At 32.0% G+C, this 17,164-nt stretch overlaps 1 protein-coding gene across 3 annotated transcripts; it reads right to left on the bottom strand.

The window, feature by feature from the left end:
* Window positions 1-12,699: 12,699 nt before the first annotated feature.
* On the bottom strand, window positions 12,700-16,768 carry LOC121969777 (serine/threonine-protein kinase AFC2-like). Of its 3 annotated transcripts, none has more exons than XM_042520020.1 (12): window positions 16,534-16,768; window positions 15,542-15,731; window positions 14,923-14,949; window positions 14,643-14,796; window positions 14,501-14,549; window positions 14,300-14,414; window positions 14,059-14,150; window positions 13,744-13,900; window positions 13,606-13,670; window positions 13,398-13,495; window positions 13,224-13,299; window positions 12,700-13,008 (listed from the first exon to the last, which is right to left on the bottom strand). In XM_042520020.1, the coding sequence occupies exons 1-12, from the start codon at window positions 16,639-16,641 to the stop codon at window positions 12,874-12,876; spliced, it is 1,266 nt and encodes a 421-aa protein (XP_042375954.1). In that variant the 5' UTR covers window positions 16,642-16,768; the 3' UTR covers window positions 12,700-12,873. The 3 variants fall into 3 exon arrangements, with proteins under 3 accessions (XP_042375954.1, XP_042375953.1, XP_042375955.1); XM_042520019.1 differs by having other exon boundaries at window positions 13,197-13,299; window positions 16,534-16,767; XM_042520021.1 differs by lacking the exon at window positions 15,542-15,731 and having other exon boundaries at window positions 13,197-13,299; window positions 16,534-16,756.
* Window positions 16,769-17,164: the final 396 nt, after the last annotated feature.

Below are 17,164 nucleotides of genomic sequence, written 5' to 3'. Positions count from 1 at the left end.
ATTTAGATTTAATTGCAAAAAAAAACTTTCCAAAAAGGGCAATGATATTAATCGAAAAAATGAAAGCCAAAAAAAAAACTAAAAAATATTTTACCCCCTTTTCTGATTGGTGGTTGCACCAAATCAGAGCGGTATCTGCTCTGATACCACTTATTGGATCGTAAGCGTTCGATAGAGGGGGGGTGAATATCGATTAAAATTTTCATTCGAAAAGAGTTAAGCGCAAAGCGAAAATAGAGTAAAGACAAAGTAAGAAATCAAGGCAAGATTAACACAGTTTGGTTTTACTTGGTTCGGAGCCTGTGTCGACTCCTACTCCAAGGCCCGCACTCGTCGAGTGCTTTCGTTGGGCAATCCACTAGCAGTTTGAATATTTGATTACAGAAAGTTAAGTACAGAAGTTCTAACGAAAATAAAACAAAGCTTATACCGACAAAGGAGGAAATTAAAAAAACAGGAGCAAGTTGTCGGAGCTTCGTTAGCGTCGCAGGAGCGCAGAGCAACAGGGCAAGCGGTAGAAGATCTCTTTTTCAATTGTTGTTTTGAAGCTCCCCTCTGACCCTCCTTTTATATGAGGCTCGGGGCACCCCGGATCCCTTCCGGGCGCCCTGGTGAGACGTGGCAGGTCCAACCAATGAGCTCCACGTGGCGACGCGCGGTCTGGATAAAAATCACCTCCCGGGCGCCCGGATCCCTTCCGAGCGCCCGGACCTCTGGGCTCCTGGATCCCCTCCGGGCGCCCGAACCACCTTTCTCCATAAACCATCTTTCCTGCAAGACAAAGTTAGTCTGAGGTGAATAAATAGTGTATATCCTGCAAAACAGAGTGTTAGCACAGTTCATAAGTTTGACATAAAAAGTATGACTTAGATTCCGTCTTTCCGAAACCGAAATCTAGTCACTATCTGGACTTAGAGATCCGAAATGGATCTAAGCCGGATCGACGCCTAATGTTCCCTTCCCGGGAACGCGTCCTCACAGTCACTCCCTTCCAGTGACTTACCTTCACTTACCTGCCAGACGTCCGGTCATCCCTTCGACCCATCTAGACTTCTCGCCAAGCGTCTGGTCAGCCCGTCGACCCGCTTGGACTTCTCGCCAGCTATCCGGTCAGCCCGTCGACCTAGCTGGACTTCTTGTCAGACATCCGGTCAGCTCGTCGACCTGTCTGGACTTCGTCTGAACACTCGGTCAGAGTGTTAGATTACAACAAACCTAACTTAACCCGATTTGCATTCATCAAAACCCGAGTTAGACCGTTAGTGCTAACCGCACCGACAGAAAGAACGAAAGACAATGTGATGGTGTCAATCTGAAGATGATGATGAGTAATGTGATAATCAATTTCAATATATTTTGTCCGCTCATAAAAAACTGAATTCGCGTAATTTGAATAGTACTTTGATTATCACAATATAACAAAGTAGGTTGATGAAGAGAGATACCTATATCCGTAAGCAACTAACACAACTAAACTATCTTACAAGTAGTTGAGGAGGTCATGGTACGATACTTAATTTTTGTGGAAGATCTAGAAATAACATCTTGTTTCTTACTCTTCTAAGAAATGAAGGAATCATCAAGAAAAATCTAAAAGCTATTGGTAGATTTGTGGTTCGTAGGATCATCAACCCAATCAGTATCAGAGTATGAACGTAGCTCCAGAGATGAAGTATAAGGAAATAAAAGGTTTTGAAATTGAGTATCCTGAAGATACTTGAGAATACGAAGAACAACATCCCAATGAACTGTAGTTGGTGCAGCGATAAATTGACTAATCACATGAATAACATACACAATATCTGGGCGAGTCACGGTGAGATAAATTAAGTTTCCAACAATGGTTCGATACAAACTAAGATCCGGCAAATGTGAGCCATCATATGGAGAATATTGAGCATTAGTCTCAATAGAAGTATCAATGACTCTATTATTAATAAGACGTGCACGCTCAAATATATTAGATATATACTTTAACTAAAATAAAAGATAACATTTTGGGGAATGGGCGGCCTTAATGCCCAAAAAGTAGTATTGTATACCCAAGTTTTCATAACAAAACAACAAGCTGACTCAGATTTTAAGGAAACAATTCCACTAGAATCATCACCAGTAATAATCATGTCATTAATATATAATGATAAAAGAATACGATCTGTACTCGTATATCTGATAAACAATGTTGAATCATGATTATTAGGATGAAAACCAAGCAAAGTAATCACTGTAAAGAACTTCTCAAACCAAGCACGAAGTGTTTGTTTGACGAAGTGTTTGTTTGAGACCATAAAGTATTTTACAAAGCTTACAAACTTTACTAGGTTGGTGTGAAATACTAGGAGGAGGTGTCATATAAATTTCTTCATGAAGATTACCATTTAGAAATGTATTCTTTACATGCATCTGATATATTTTCCATTAACAAACAAAAGCAACAACAATCAGAGTACAAATAGTCATCAACAGGAGCAAATGTTTCCATATAATCTATGTCATACTCCTGAAAATAACCTTTGCAACAAGACGAACTTTATATTTTTCGATAGATCCATCAGATTTAGTTTTGATCTTAAATACTCAATGAGAACCAATAGTATATTTTTCTGGTAGCAACGATACCATATCTCATGTATAAGTCTAATATAGAGTAGTTAACTCCTTAACATAGCATTCTGCCAAAGTGGGTTACGAACAACTTCTCTATAGAATACAGGTTCAAAAAGACAATAACAAGAGTAAGTAAAATCTAGTAGTTTAGTAGACTTGTGAACACGAGTGGACTAACGACGGTAGAGAGAAGGATCATCCACAACTTCAAGAGATGATTGGGTAGTGGCAAAAGGAGGAGCATGTGCAGCGGATATTTCAGGAACCAAAATATCATATTCAATTGACACTAGTAAGAGCTGTGGGTAAAGTTTTCTCAGTGTCAGTATTGAAAAGATCAATGTAAAATAGATCTGACTTTGTCATATTATGCGAACTAGCTAGAATAGAAAAAAAAATGAAATATGCTCAAAAACACAATATGATGAGAGACATATAATTTTTGACTATAGAGATCAAAGCAATGATATCCTTTTGACTAACACCATAATCCAAAAAAGACGAACAAACCGAGGGATTAACTTATTACGCTCGACATGTGTATAAAAGGCAAATCACGTACAACCAAAAGCACGCAAAGAAGAATAGACATGAGCATGCCCATACAATTTTTTAAAAGGTGACAAGGAAGACAACTTGTCCGTGGTCTACTAACATAGTTGTGCTCTATTTGGAGTTCCGACGAGACGGAATCGACTTTCCAGTGACCGATGACCAAGTCGTACCCAAAGGGAACGACCATGTTGCGAGGTCATGGTTCATGTAAACCATGTTTCCAAAACTCTAGATTTAATCTTTTGGCTTTTCTCTCATTTGTTTCAAATTTTTAGAATTAGTTTTCTTCCTAAAAAATAATTTAGATTTTTTTTTTTGATTAATTTTCTTTTCTTAAAATTAATTTAGATTTTATTTTTTTTATTAGTTTTTTTACTTTTTCCATTTTTCTCTGGCTTTTTTTTATTTCTTAGGTTTTTTAAATAAGAGTTAAAGCTCTTGTAAAAATATATTGATATTGATGTTTAGTTTAGTTTTAATTTGAATAAATAAATTATTTTCATTTAAATCTAGAGGTGACTCCTCTTTGTTTATGAATTATCTTCCAATGTTTTTCTCTACAAACCTCTAATTCGAACATCGCACTCGAATATTTCTTCTCCTGCGTCAGTTGGTATCAGAGTCTTAGAACCCATGGGTGGTCATCGTGGTCATGATTGAGGTGTGTGATAGGCATGTTTTGGCTGAGGAAGTCTCACACTGTGATCATAACACCAAAGATGATATACTTGATAAATAATGGAGTTATCCTATCGACTAGCGACGCAAGATCTAGAAGATCGTGAGGTACATAGTCGAAGTCATGACAAGCAGTTTTCAGCTGAGGAAGTCTCACACTGTGAACATAGTGCCCGAGATCTAAAGGTCGTAAGTTTTTTATTTTAATTTGGATAAAAAAAATTTTGAGAAAAATATGGGCGATAAGATCAAAATAGTCGATGATTCAATTTATGATGAAGATGAAACCGAGTCAACTAGCGAGCCAGTATATGACGAGGTACTTTATGGTAATGATTGTGAGATTTTGGTCTTATTTGAAGATGCAATTCGTGCTATATCGGAAGACAGTGTGAAGAAAAGGAAGACTATGGATGTTGAAGATGTTATTTTGAACTCGAGGTCAAGTTCTTTTCAACCTAGAGTGTTTGATGCAGGAGCATCCAAAGACACAATAATCTCATATCATCCAACATGGTCATGTTCCCTTCCGAGTTATGACAAGAAGAAAATGAAGCTACTCCACTCCCTTTTGGACCTTGAAGAAGGACGATCGAGAGTACTGACAAGGAAGATGACTTGCTTGTGACCTCTTAACGTGGTTGTGCTCTATTTGTAGTTTGGATGAGGTAGAATTAGCTTTTTAGTTGCTGACACGGCCCATTCATGCCCTAAATGAATAACTGTGTTGTGGTATCATGGTTCACGTGAACCAGATCTCCAAATCTCTAGATTTGATCTTTTAATTTTTTTATTATTTGTTTTAAATTTTTAGAATATATATATATATTAATTATAGTTCTTTTTATTTCTTCTTCTTCTACTTCATCTGTTGCAATTTTTCTATTATAACATTTTCTTATTTCTTAGGTTATTTAGTTAAAGTTCTTGTAAAAATATGTTGATGTTGATGTTGATGTTGATGTTGAGTTTTGTTTTGATTTAAATAAATAAATTATTTTCATTTAAATCTAGAGGTGGTTCCTCTTTGTTTACAAATCATCTTTCTATGTCTTTCTCTGTAAATATCTAATTCGAGCGTTGCACTCAGAGTTTTTCCCCTACGTCAGGTTTATTTAGAATTTTAGTTATTTTTCCTAAATATTCGATTAATTTGGTTTAGGTTCAATTTTAAAATTTCTTATTCGATAACCGAATAAATTAAAGTTTTTGATCAAATTGAATTTTTAAATTCAATTTTTTAGACCAAAACCAAATTTTATTAAACAAAACTAAATTTCTAGATCTTAATTAGAAAAATTCAATTAATTCAATTTTTGATCGAATTAATCGATATTTTATTAGTTCAGTTTTTTTTTAATTTTTTTTTTAAATTCAATCGATTTGGTTAGTTTGAAAAAAATCAGTTCCATTCGATGTTAACCGAATACTCATCACTATTTCCGTTAGATTTTTCGTTTCTCATATGCACCGAGGCTTATGACTCCCTTCCATACTTTCCTTCTCATGTACAAAGGATAATAATTTCAAATTAATTTCAATTAATTAAGATTTATCATATTCGTCACTATAATCATATTCAACATGATCCTCATTATTGGTGATAACAACTCCAAATTAACTTCAATCGTAATCAAAATTAACCATATTTCACGACTATAATCATAATCAGCATGATCCTTGCCGATTTTATAATTGTACACCATTTTTTCCAACATCAATATAAATCTTCTATTCTTAATAGTAGCAACAAACTCTTCTATTATTTTTCCTTCTTTCCTCTTCAAGCGCACCACACCACGAATAACAACAGCATCCTTGTCTTCCAACCAACCTTTGGCCAACATGAAAATCTTTGTTGTCTTCCAACTGTCATCAAACCCTCCTTCAACTTCAACAACAATAATAATAATAATAACAACAACAACAACAACAACAACAATAACACTATAATTGACCAAAGGACGTATTTAAAATTAAGACGTATCTAATTTTTAAATTTTTGAAATGATATATTTATTTTTTTATTTTATCGCTCCCATCAACTTTTATAATGCTGGTCTTAAAAATTCAGCATTAAAGTAGTGTTGTTCTTAAAATCTAGTATTACAGTGATTGGTGGGAGAAGTAAAATTAAAAATAAATACATCCTTTGGAAAAACTAAAAATTAGATGTGCCCTTTAATTTAAGAATTCCTCAAGTTTAAATGCATCCTTTTTGTCAATTGCCGACAACACTATGATTTCGACTGCCACCAGCAACAGCATGGTTGTTTTTTCCCCTAATCATCGCAGCAGCAGTAGCAACCTTGCTGCCTTTTTTTCCCCCCTAGCGATCAGCAGCTTCTCTTCAAATTTCAGCCACCAGGGAAAAGTATCTTTCCTTTATGTCCTCCTGTTAGCATTGGTTCTTTAAAATATATATATATATGAAATTTAATCTTTACACAAATTGCACCATGACCAATGAATAAGGTTTTTTATAATCATCCTATAATTTATCTTCCTTTATATAATCTGAAAACAAATTACGAGGGACAATTAGGGTGAACGTAATTATCTTTTTATAAAAAAATTGGTTTCCTTATACCCATCAACCTTGAGAATGATAATTATTTGCTTTGGAAAAATAATAGTTTCATCCATTGGTTCGTTCCCATCCTACTTGGACTTATTGATGATACCTCTCCTCTACCTCGCGATGTTTATTATATTCCATACCATCTTTCTCCTATCTTCCATGAATCTTAATCCATCGGATAATACCTGATATATTTATGCATACAAATCAAATACAAATTAGTCATTTAATTTAAACTTTTGGTTCAAACATAGAAATTTGTGATGACCATTTGGGGACTACTAGGTGCAATGGTGGACCCATAATTAAGTTGGAGCAACTACATCGGTGGTATTGTTACAGTAGATTTTAAGATTAATTTTCAATGGAGCTAAAATATTTTATTGGTGTTTGACTTTTTACATATAAAAAGTCATTATGATAGAATAAAATGTCTTTCATAATTTATCTATCTGTATTCAACCGAGGAGTTAACAATACTAAATCACCTGAGATAAGCATTATCATCTTTTATTCTAATAGACTAAAGGCCATGAGGTGGACTTGAGGACAAGGAGCATCGTCTAGGTTGAAGACATCTAGACATGAAAGTTATAAGAGATTGTAACACGATGTAATTTAGGCTTCTATTTTTGGACAAACTCATTAGGGATTGTGTTTAGCTAGGCAAGGATAAATTACCTAGTGGTTTGGTTGAAGCCTTTACTAACTTAATCTCAAGATTTCAAGCACCTAGGGGTGTAAATGAACTAAGCCGCTAATGAGCTATTCGAAACTCGATTTAATAAAAACTCATTTGAGCTCGTTTAATGAGGCTCGTTAAGATAAACAAACCAAGCTTAAACTTCATAATATTCGGCTCGTTATGTTAACACGTTCGTTAAGCTTATGAATTAACTTTTAAATAAAAAAATAATAGTTTTGATATTGAATTTATAGATTTTATACCCTACTTATAAAACATATAGATAAATATATTAAATTTATTTATTAGAATAAAATTATAAATTTTAATAAGAATATTATAATTTTCTCTAAATATATTATTTAATTTTTAATAAATATTTAGATTTATAATTTATATTTATTAAGCTCATTTATGCTCAATAAAAGTTCGAATAAGCTCGTAAGTCATGAATATATTTGTTAAATAAAACTCGACTCGATTATAAATAAGTCAAACTCAAATATTCAAAAGTTCAGTTCGACTCGATTCGATTACACTCCTACAAGCACGATTATTGGGAGAGAGAGACGGGGTAGGTTTTTACGCTAGTGAAGAAGGGATCATATACAAAATTGTGAAAGAGGGATTACCTACTTCATGTGAACTTATTTGTAACTAACAATATTATAAAACTTTTAAAAAATAAATTATTTTCAATAATTTATAATAATCATTAACTCAAAACAATAACTCATTCACTGTCAACTCATTCGTATTTGTAAAAATAGAGTGGTCTTTTAATTTACCAAGGCCGCATTTAAAGTTCTAAAATTCTAAAAAAAAAAAAACTACCGAAGTTTTATATTTTTTGAAAGATGCATTTAGTTTTAAAAATATCCTTCTTTTTTTAGCCCTAAATTGGTGTTGTTTTAGGTAAAACATTACTATCTTGGTACTTATTTTATCAAAACATCACTTTCTTAATGTTGATTTCGGCAAAATATTATAACTGTGATGTTGATTTCAACAAAACATCATTATCTTAATACTAATTTCTTAAAAATATCATCACCTTGGTGCTGAATTTTTTAAAGTATCATCATCTTTGTGTTAATTTCGTTAAAACATTACCACCTATAGAATTGGGTTGAATTTTTAAAAATAGATTGTACACAATTAAGAGTAAAGTCGACCCTCAATGGTTAAGATGGGGCCAGCGCACAAGGCCCCACCTTCGGCAGAGCCCACCTTTTTTTCTTTTTTTTTTTCAATTTTTAAATATTTTGTTTAAGTAAATACTAAGAAAAAAATGTTGAAAAAAGTTAAATTAAAAAAGTGGGGCCATTTTTATATATATATTTTTAAGTAAAGACTAACAAAACCATATCCGTATTCCAAAAAAAACAAATTTAAAATGATCTAAATATAAATTCTAAAATATTATAGATTTTTTTATAAAAGTGTCCAGAAAAACATGCACCCGTGCAATCTAACAACCTTTTCTTCCACTTTCACCGGCCTTTTCCTAATTTTATTTACCTAAATCTTAAAATCCCTAAACATAAATTTGGATTATGTGTTCTAGATAAAATTATTTTTATAGTATCAATTTTAATATTTTTATATGAATAGAATAAAATTATTTTTTTTTCCAGACCCTTCAAAATCTAAGGTCAGTCTTTATTAGAAGACTTTGAATTTGAGACTTTAGGACACGATAAAATTAGAGAGCATCGTAGAAATTTACAAGATTTAGATTAGGTGGATCAGAACGGATTAAGATCATCAATAAATTATGACAAAAAATTATTGATAGACCTTGAGAATATAAAATTCTCAAACATGAACGAGAAAGTGGCAAAGGAAAGTGTATAAAAGAAATGATATGTAATCCTTATTTTGAATGCTCGGGACTAGTGGTGTTGTTTTATGATGATAGTTTCACTGTACTATATGAAACTCCCTTATAAAATAATTACATTTTTATTTTTTTCATGATTTGATTCGGCAGTTTGATTCCATTTAAATAAAAAAAATATTTTTAAAAAAAAAGGTTTATGATTGAAAAGAAGGAAAGATATTTTTGGAATTAAGTGCGATATGAAACTTTGATATGTCTTTTCGGAGTTTCAAAACTCTAACTGCATCCTTTCCTTTGGTAAAACAGCCGAAAAATATATAATAGTGTTTATTACTATATCAAAAAGTTTGACTGTGATTACACAGAGAATATAAAGTTTTGCCAGGTATTAAACAAATAGATCAATAAAATCCAGACAAAACTAATTGAAGACATGTTGGATCATGTCTGTGACACAATACCTAATCCTACCTTCATCACCTTGCTCACCTTGCTGGTTTTCTTGCATGAGAATTAAAAAAGAAGCAAGCTCCTTCTCTATTGGTAGAACAAATGATATGATGCCATTAAATTTATATGTTAGCTTTCTCTAATGTTAGAAACCAAATACAACATACAAAGATACAATTATTTAATCTTACCTTATAGAGACGAGATGCGCAACATGTTATCAATGTTGTATGATCATTCCAATATAGCATTGAGATTCTAACATACATTATGGTATGGTGAGGAAATAATAGACGGTCAACGTTGAGACTTCCGCATATGCTAAGTATATATCGGCCTCAATCTATTAAAACTTTATCGTTCCTTAATATCTAGTTAACCTCAATCTAACAAAACTTCCTATGTTTAGAGTTCATTTCTTTAGGACTTTAATACTTGCAAAATATCTTATTCAGGCCCGGCTCAAGCATAGGCCATTAAGGCCTATGCCTAGGGCCCCAATTTTATTGGGGTCCACTGATTAATTAATTAAAGATATTGAAAAAAATAAATTAGTATCATTAATATTAATTAATTATAAATGTCTTGCTAATGAATTGCTAATTCATTAATGACACATTGTCAATTAATTCATTATCGATTCCACTTCCTATTTATACCTTTTAGTTATCTTTATTTCCTCAGAAATTGCCTATCATAATTTTATATGAGATTTTATTCTGCCTTAAATATAATTCATTTTTAAATTGACATATTTCTTTCTTTTTTTATTATTACTTCAATTCCCATTTTATTTTGCAATTAGTAATACTATTCTTATAAAACCTAATGAATTCTTTTCTCCTCAATATTTCTTAAAAATCCTACGATTTTGCATTTTTTCCTTCCTCACCGATGATACTCGGAGAAAACGTCTTTCTCTTCCTTTGCCGATAATATGTCTTCCTCGCTCTTTCTTTTTATTTCTCGATAATAATATGAATTAGAAATTTTTTTATCATAAAATACAAAGTAAAATGCATTAGCAAAAATAAATTTTTAAAAATTAAAATTAATAAAGTCTATTTGATATTCTAACTAAAAAGATTAAATAATTTAATAATTTTATTAATAAAAAATAAAATTATTATCAAAATACCCGTCAGAAAACTAAATTTTATATCAAAAATTAGTTTTTTTAAAAAATGGTATTTAATTCTTTTTAATAACTAATTTTAAAAATATTTTTTTTTAAATTATTATTTTCGGTCCCAAATCTAAATGAAAAATGTTAAAGAAAATTAAAAATATATTAAAAAATTTTGTTTTTTAATTTTTTTGCCTAGGGCCTCAAGGAATCTTGAGACGGCCCTGATCTTATTATCCTTGACTTGTCTAGAGTTCTTATGTCTGATTGAACTTCTCTAGTTTCAAGTATTAGTCTACCTGATCCATTAAAATTTATCATCAACCAAGTATTTAGTGAATTTTGACTCTCTTTTGAACTTGAGTTAATGACAAGTATTTAACCTATTTGAATAGGTATTTCTAATATATTATTTTGCATACCATAAAATTGGAACCATGAGACTATAAGATTGAGAATCTTACATTCTACCATTGAGTTGGATAATATATTCGTTAAACACATATTATTTAAACACATAGTTCAACCATATTGTTCAAACATTAAAACCCTAAATTGTGATTAATGTAGGTTAGCTTGGTTAACTTTGACAAAAAAACCGATTGCACCAATATGCTTCTCCACCACTTAAGCTCCCCTTAAAACTAGAATTTATGTGGTTCCATGGAAGATGAGGATTTAAGACTAACTTTTATCTGCCTTTAACATAAATCCAAATGGTTAGGTTTGTTTGAAATAAATAAACATATAAAAAAATGACCACAAAATTAGAAAGGTAAGAAAATTTAAAATTTTGAATAAAAAAATTAATTTATCAAATTTGGATATCCATTTTTCATTACACAATATATCAACTTATAATTTACCATATCTTTATTTTTTTTTATTATTTTTCTCTCTCTTATATATTTTGTTATTATTATCTATGAAATGGCAAACATGGAAGTGGAAAGTGAGAATTAGAGGAAATAATATTTTAATATTTAAAGAATATATTTCATTCATCAAATTTTAAAAAAAAATACCGTTTATAAAATCTAAATTTAAAAATTTGGTAGATAACTTATGCAAAGATTTTTTTTATATAAAATTAATATAGTGATTAGATAGACATAAGAGCATCCATATCAATTTCTCTATAATATCTTTAAATTTTAGGATAAATCATCCACTTTATTAAATTTAGATAATTATTTTTCATTACACACTATCTATCCTAAAATTTTTATTATCTTTATTTTTTATTATTTTCTTTTTTCTCTTCATCTTTTTTATTATTTTTTCTCAATTTTTATGTAATATCTACTTTCCATTATCCAATCTATTCCTTTTATTTTTTCTCTCCTAAATTAAATAATATTTTAATATTTAGAAATAATTTTTTCTAAATTTAGAGAAATAACATTCATCAAAACTAAATTAGGGTAGCTGATACCAGTTTTTTTACATAAAATGTAAAATTTAAATTAAATTCTATATTTAGGAGAAGGTGCTCTATTCAAACAAAATGGTAAGCATGAAACCAATATTTCTTCTTTTCACAAACATGCTAAGAGATCTAAGCATGTTAAACTAGTGTTTTGGACATCATTAATGGCCGGTATATGTCAGCAGTATTTCTAACGACTAAATTGGATGTGTTTGTCGACATAACCAGAGTATAGTTGATTGGATTTTTTTTTTTCAGCAATTAAAGATGATCGAATATTTTTTTTAAAACAATTAAATTCTAAAAACAATCATAATTAATCTCATACAATTTTAAAATTACTAAAATTTAAAATCACATTTCAGTCAATATTAACTAGATAAGACCAATTTATCTGCCAACGGATATCGTCTGAGTTGATCACTCAATTTAATTAGTCACTTTACTTTTTGACCGAAGTTTCATAGCCTGTGCCCATCTCCTATTAGAGTTCTGCTTGTAAGATTCTACAACCAAATATTAATTGTCCACATCCTCGTTTTGAAAGTGTCAATGAACACCACTAAAACGTCAGGACTCGGTAAAAATTTAAACACATTATGGATCACTTCACATCATTCCTAAAATCCAAACACTAAAGTGAAAGGGAACATGTACAGGGAAAGATTGGCGCTAGGCTCAAACTAGTGTAAACTCTGTTTAGGGTTAGGCTTCAGGCCAGGAACCATACTGCTGCGCTGAACCATTAGGTAACAGTACGAACTATTGATATAGCCACATGCAAAAAATTTACAGATCAGGAAACCATATTACACAAAACACTAATGGCTATTCTCAAGTACACGAAAGACTGGTTAGTAGGATGTATCCATCTTCCTGGCGAAGATAGAGCACAAGTTACATGGGTGACCTTCAGTTTTCAACTTCTTTTGAAAAAAGAGTGTTCTAGAGCCTCACGAGCTCCCAATCTATCTACAGGGTCATATCTCAGAAGCCCTTGCAGCAGATCAATAAAATCCCCAGCAGAATGATCAGTGTGCTGTTTGACCACATTCTACAACAAGACAACATGAATAACATAAGAACAAGTAATTTAGACAGGCCCTGAAAGTTATGTAAATAAATATGGCATCCATTCTCCCCCACTATCAACTTATCCAAAATGATTTGTCATTGTGAAACTATAACAATAACATCTTTAAAAGTATGAATAGGGACTTTTATATTTTAACCAGGAAATACCTGAAGCTTTGGAACTTTCAACACTGCCTTGATACTTTCTCTTGAAGTTGCACCTTCAGGCCAGTTCAAAAGGCCCCTTCTTACATACTTCTCAGCACCACGACTGTAAAATTTAATGAAATGTTAACATTAACACATATATTTGGATGAAAATTAATCTAAATAGAGTAAAAGTGACAAATGAATTACAAATATACATACTTAGCAAGCCTTAGCATGTTAGTTGGTATAGGTCCAAAAACTCTCTCCATCATGGCCAAGTGTTCCAAGTTTTCATGAGTCTGAAACAGCGTCTCACCCTGCAGCAATGTGTTGATAAATCACATGGATAGCAACATACTGTTACTAAATTGATAAAGAAAACAACCAACTAAAATAAAATAGTTAAGTTAGAGATCTAAGAACTTACTGAGCAAAGTTCAATAAGGATACAACCGATGCTCCAAATATCACAAGGATAGCCCCAACCAAGTCCTAATGTGATCACCAATTTTGTGAGCCATCGTACCAGGAACACAATATTCTTGAATTATCAAACATAACTGACCCAAGATAACTTCTGGTGCCCGATAGTGTCTAGTTGAGACCACATAGCTATTATCTAAGCGGTCATAAGTTGTGCTTCCAAAATCAATAACCTTGATAGCACTTGATTTTGGTAATCTTTTGAAGTAAGATCCTTCATTTGAAGATCTGATTGAGACCTAAGCAAATGGTTGGCAATTAGTGGTGAAATTTTAGGATGATGGTTATACTTCATTAAAATAAAGATAAACCTAAAGCTAGAAATACATATGATAAGACTCAAAAAATCTATAATCAAAGAATGACTAAAGTATACAAGACAAATATAAAATAGTACTTTGAAATTGGGTACTTTGATGTACTCTGGGGAAACAAGAAGTACATTCTCAGGCTTTAAATCAGTGTGAATGAGGCGCATGTCATGCATAACTGCACACAGTAGAAAGAAGTGAATACAGCATATACAAGGGCAGAGCCCCTGATGCCCCTAAAGTGCTGTTAGTAGCCTACTATGGCGTTCACAAATATAAGCCTATGAATGCGGTAATATAAAAGATGTGAAAGTATTGTCTACACACATGCTACACATTCCAATAGTTGTCTTCCAAACTCTCGCACTAGATCAATTGGAAATGAGTGATAACTGTTTTTGCGTAGAAAATCATATAAGCTTGGACCAAGCTTCTCAAACACCTGTGAGAATCATTTTAATACAAAGATAATTTCAAGTCCCAATGTAATTGGGAAGGTAGGGAAATTATCACAGCATATATACTTACAATACAGATATGGTTACGATAGTCAAACCAGTTCCGTATTTGCACACAACTGCAAGAACGCATCAACTCGTATATGTATTATTTTATGCCTAACAAAATGCCAACTACAGTTTAGGCAAAGAAACTGATGCAAATGACTTACCGACTTCCATTAGTATCATACTTTCCAAGCTGCTGCAGCATATCGATTTCTATCATAGCTGCTTGTCTATACTTCCTGATACTACGAACAATTTTTATGGCTACCATTTCATTTCTTTCTCTATCCCAACATTCTAGAACCTGACCGAAGGTTCCTGATTTCAAAGTAAGAGAATGAATAATAAGGTAAAAGCATGATAATGAATCCTGAGAATGAAGGGAAAAAAAAATCATGGAATAGGGTAGATCTGTCCACATTCACAATTTGTTTATGGACTTACCTTCACCCATTTTGCTGTGGATCTTATCTGCAAATTATACAAAATAAAATTAAAATCAAGTAGAGCAACTATAACAGTTCAAGTATACAAAACCACAATACCAACAAAAACAGAGATAGTATCACAGTACATTAGCAATAAGGATACTAGCTGGTAGATAGAAATTTATCATCAAAATTGCACACCAAAAATTTTTTCCTTGAGAAGAATATAATAGGACTTTTTATACTAGAGGAAAATAAAGATAGAGTGAAAAGGATAGCAAACAGAATTTTTAAAAGCATAAGAAAAAAAAGATGATAATCAATAACATATAATGCTTGAGAATATAGAACAGCACTTTGCAAGAGTAAATTATATATAATAAAATGCATCAAGATGCCACAAAATCTGATGGAGGGCAGCAAGCTTTTACAAAACAAACTTTTATCTTGGGAAAACAAGGTTAAAAGACCATATACTAGGTTAATATTTTAGAGCTTGAAAATAAGAGAATTCAGCTAATAAAAAATATCTTCGTGATCTAAAAATCATAAAATTCATAAAATAAAGGGAAAACTAATAGAGGAAAACCAGCATAAAATTTAAAATGTACACACAAATGGTCAAGTGAAATTACAGCGACAAGTTAAGTTTTCTCCAAGTTCAAATTTGTAATGCCCATCTTTATCATCTTCTCTCCAAGGGGGGGAAGGTTGTCGGCCCAAATCCTTTGCATATTGGGAAGAACAAGTATCATTCAAAGTAGCCCCGGAAGATACCATGTTCTTCATGTTAACTTCTTGCCCACATAATATACCTATTTGAGCCTACAGACAACCATAATTTAATTTTTCTGTCATCCAAAAACAATATTACCTTCAAACTACTTTCTTTCTTCACCTTTCTGAAGGAATACAAAAAACTGTACCGCAGATAGTTAGCCTATAAATAACCTAAATTCACTAATCAAAATAACCGTCAAAGCAAGGCAGGAAGCAAGTCATCAAGCATATTGCATATACCTTACTCAAGAAGACATGAGCAAAAAAATTTATGCTGCTATTTGATAGCAAAAGAAGAGAAAAGGTAACGAAAATCTAATTTGATAAAAGAATATAAACGGAATATACATATATATGTTAGGAAGGCATATTAACTTCTAAGCTAAATGGAAAAGGGATGTTGTATTATATTCCTAGTTTATTCCAGTATTAGGGAAACAGAAAAAATGTTAAATATTACAATAAATAACAGATGATATGAAAGCAACTACCTTGCATAAAAACTCTCATGAAATCACAAAGAAAGTAGGGAATCCTAGGGAGATCAGTGGCCAGAGGAACGGAAGGACTTTAAGATAAATGATATGTTTTTTTTACCTTTATTATCTTACAAAACAGAATAAAGAAGGGGAAAACGAGAGATAATCGTTACGATCTAAAAGGTTATGGTATCTAACACAATAAATCCATTAAAATAGCACAAATGACGCAAAAAATAACGACAACATCAAGATCTAGCACAACCTACAACAAAAGGTATAAGAAAACATTATAAAGGTACAAGATCGGAGAAGGAAACGGGCAAATCAAGACAAGGGAACACGAAAAAAGGAGAATAGAAAAGCACCTTCGCGGCCGTTTCCGGGTCGACGTCCCAACCTAACCTAGCGCGCTTCCGGGGACGGCCATCTGCTATGCGTGAATGGGGAAATTCCTTCAAAACCTCGACTTCCATGATCGGTTTGAGAAAGATCGAGAGGAAGAGAAAGAAAATCCTTTGGTAGGAGAGACGGAATTTGACCCGAAAAAGAGTTGAGGAAGAGGAAGAGGAAAAGCAGCGGCGATGTGGTTTCAGGAGAACCGCTCGTCCGTTTTTATAGCCCTTCGTAACCCTAACCATGAATTCGTTGCTAAAGTCGTATCCTCGATAACTTCATGGCAGATTTTCCGAATCCACTCACGTGACTTTCAAACATTTCCAAATAGACGCTCCTCACTTTTTAAATTTATGAATCAGTCCTTTTACGCACGTTAGTGCCGAAACGTCTATTGCCCAATGCCCATCGAACTAGCCTCAGTCAATTTTTTTAATGTTTTACAAAAGAAACCCCTTAACTTTGTAAATTAGTTTATAGAATATTAGTTTATTTTCTTTTAAGTTAAAACTTTATTTGTTAAGTATAATAAAATTTGCGAAACAAGATATATATTTTAAAAGGCTGTCATGAAAATGAACTATTTTTATCTATTAACAAAGT

The sequence above is a fragment of the Zingiber officinale genome, chromosome 4A (assembly GCF_018446385.1).
Source record: "Zingiber officinale cultivar Zhangliang chromosome 4A, Zo_v1.1, whole genome shotgun sequence".
Lineage (NCBI taxonomy): Eukaryota > Viridiplantae > Streptophyta > Magnoliopsida > Zingiberales > Zingiberaceae > Zingiber > Zingiber officinale.
This window is presented reverse-complemented; position numbering and strand designations above follow the sequence as displayed.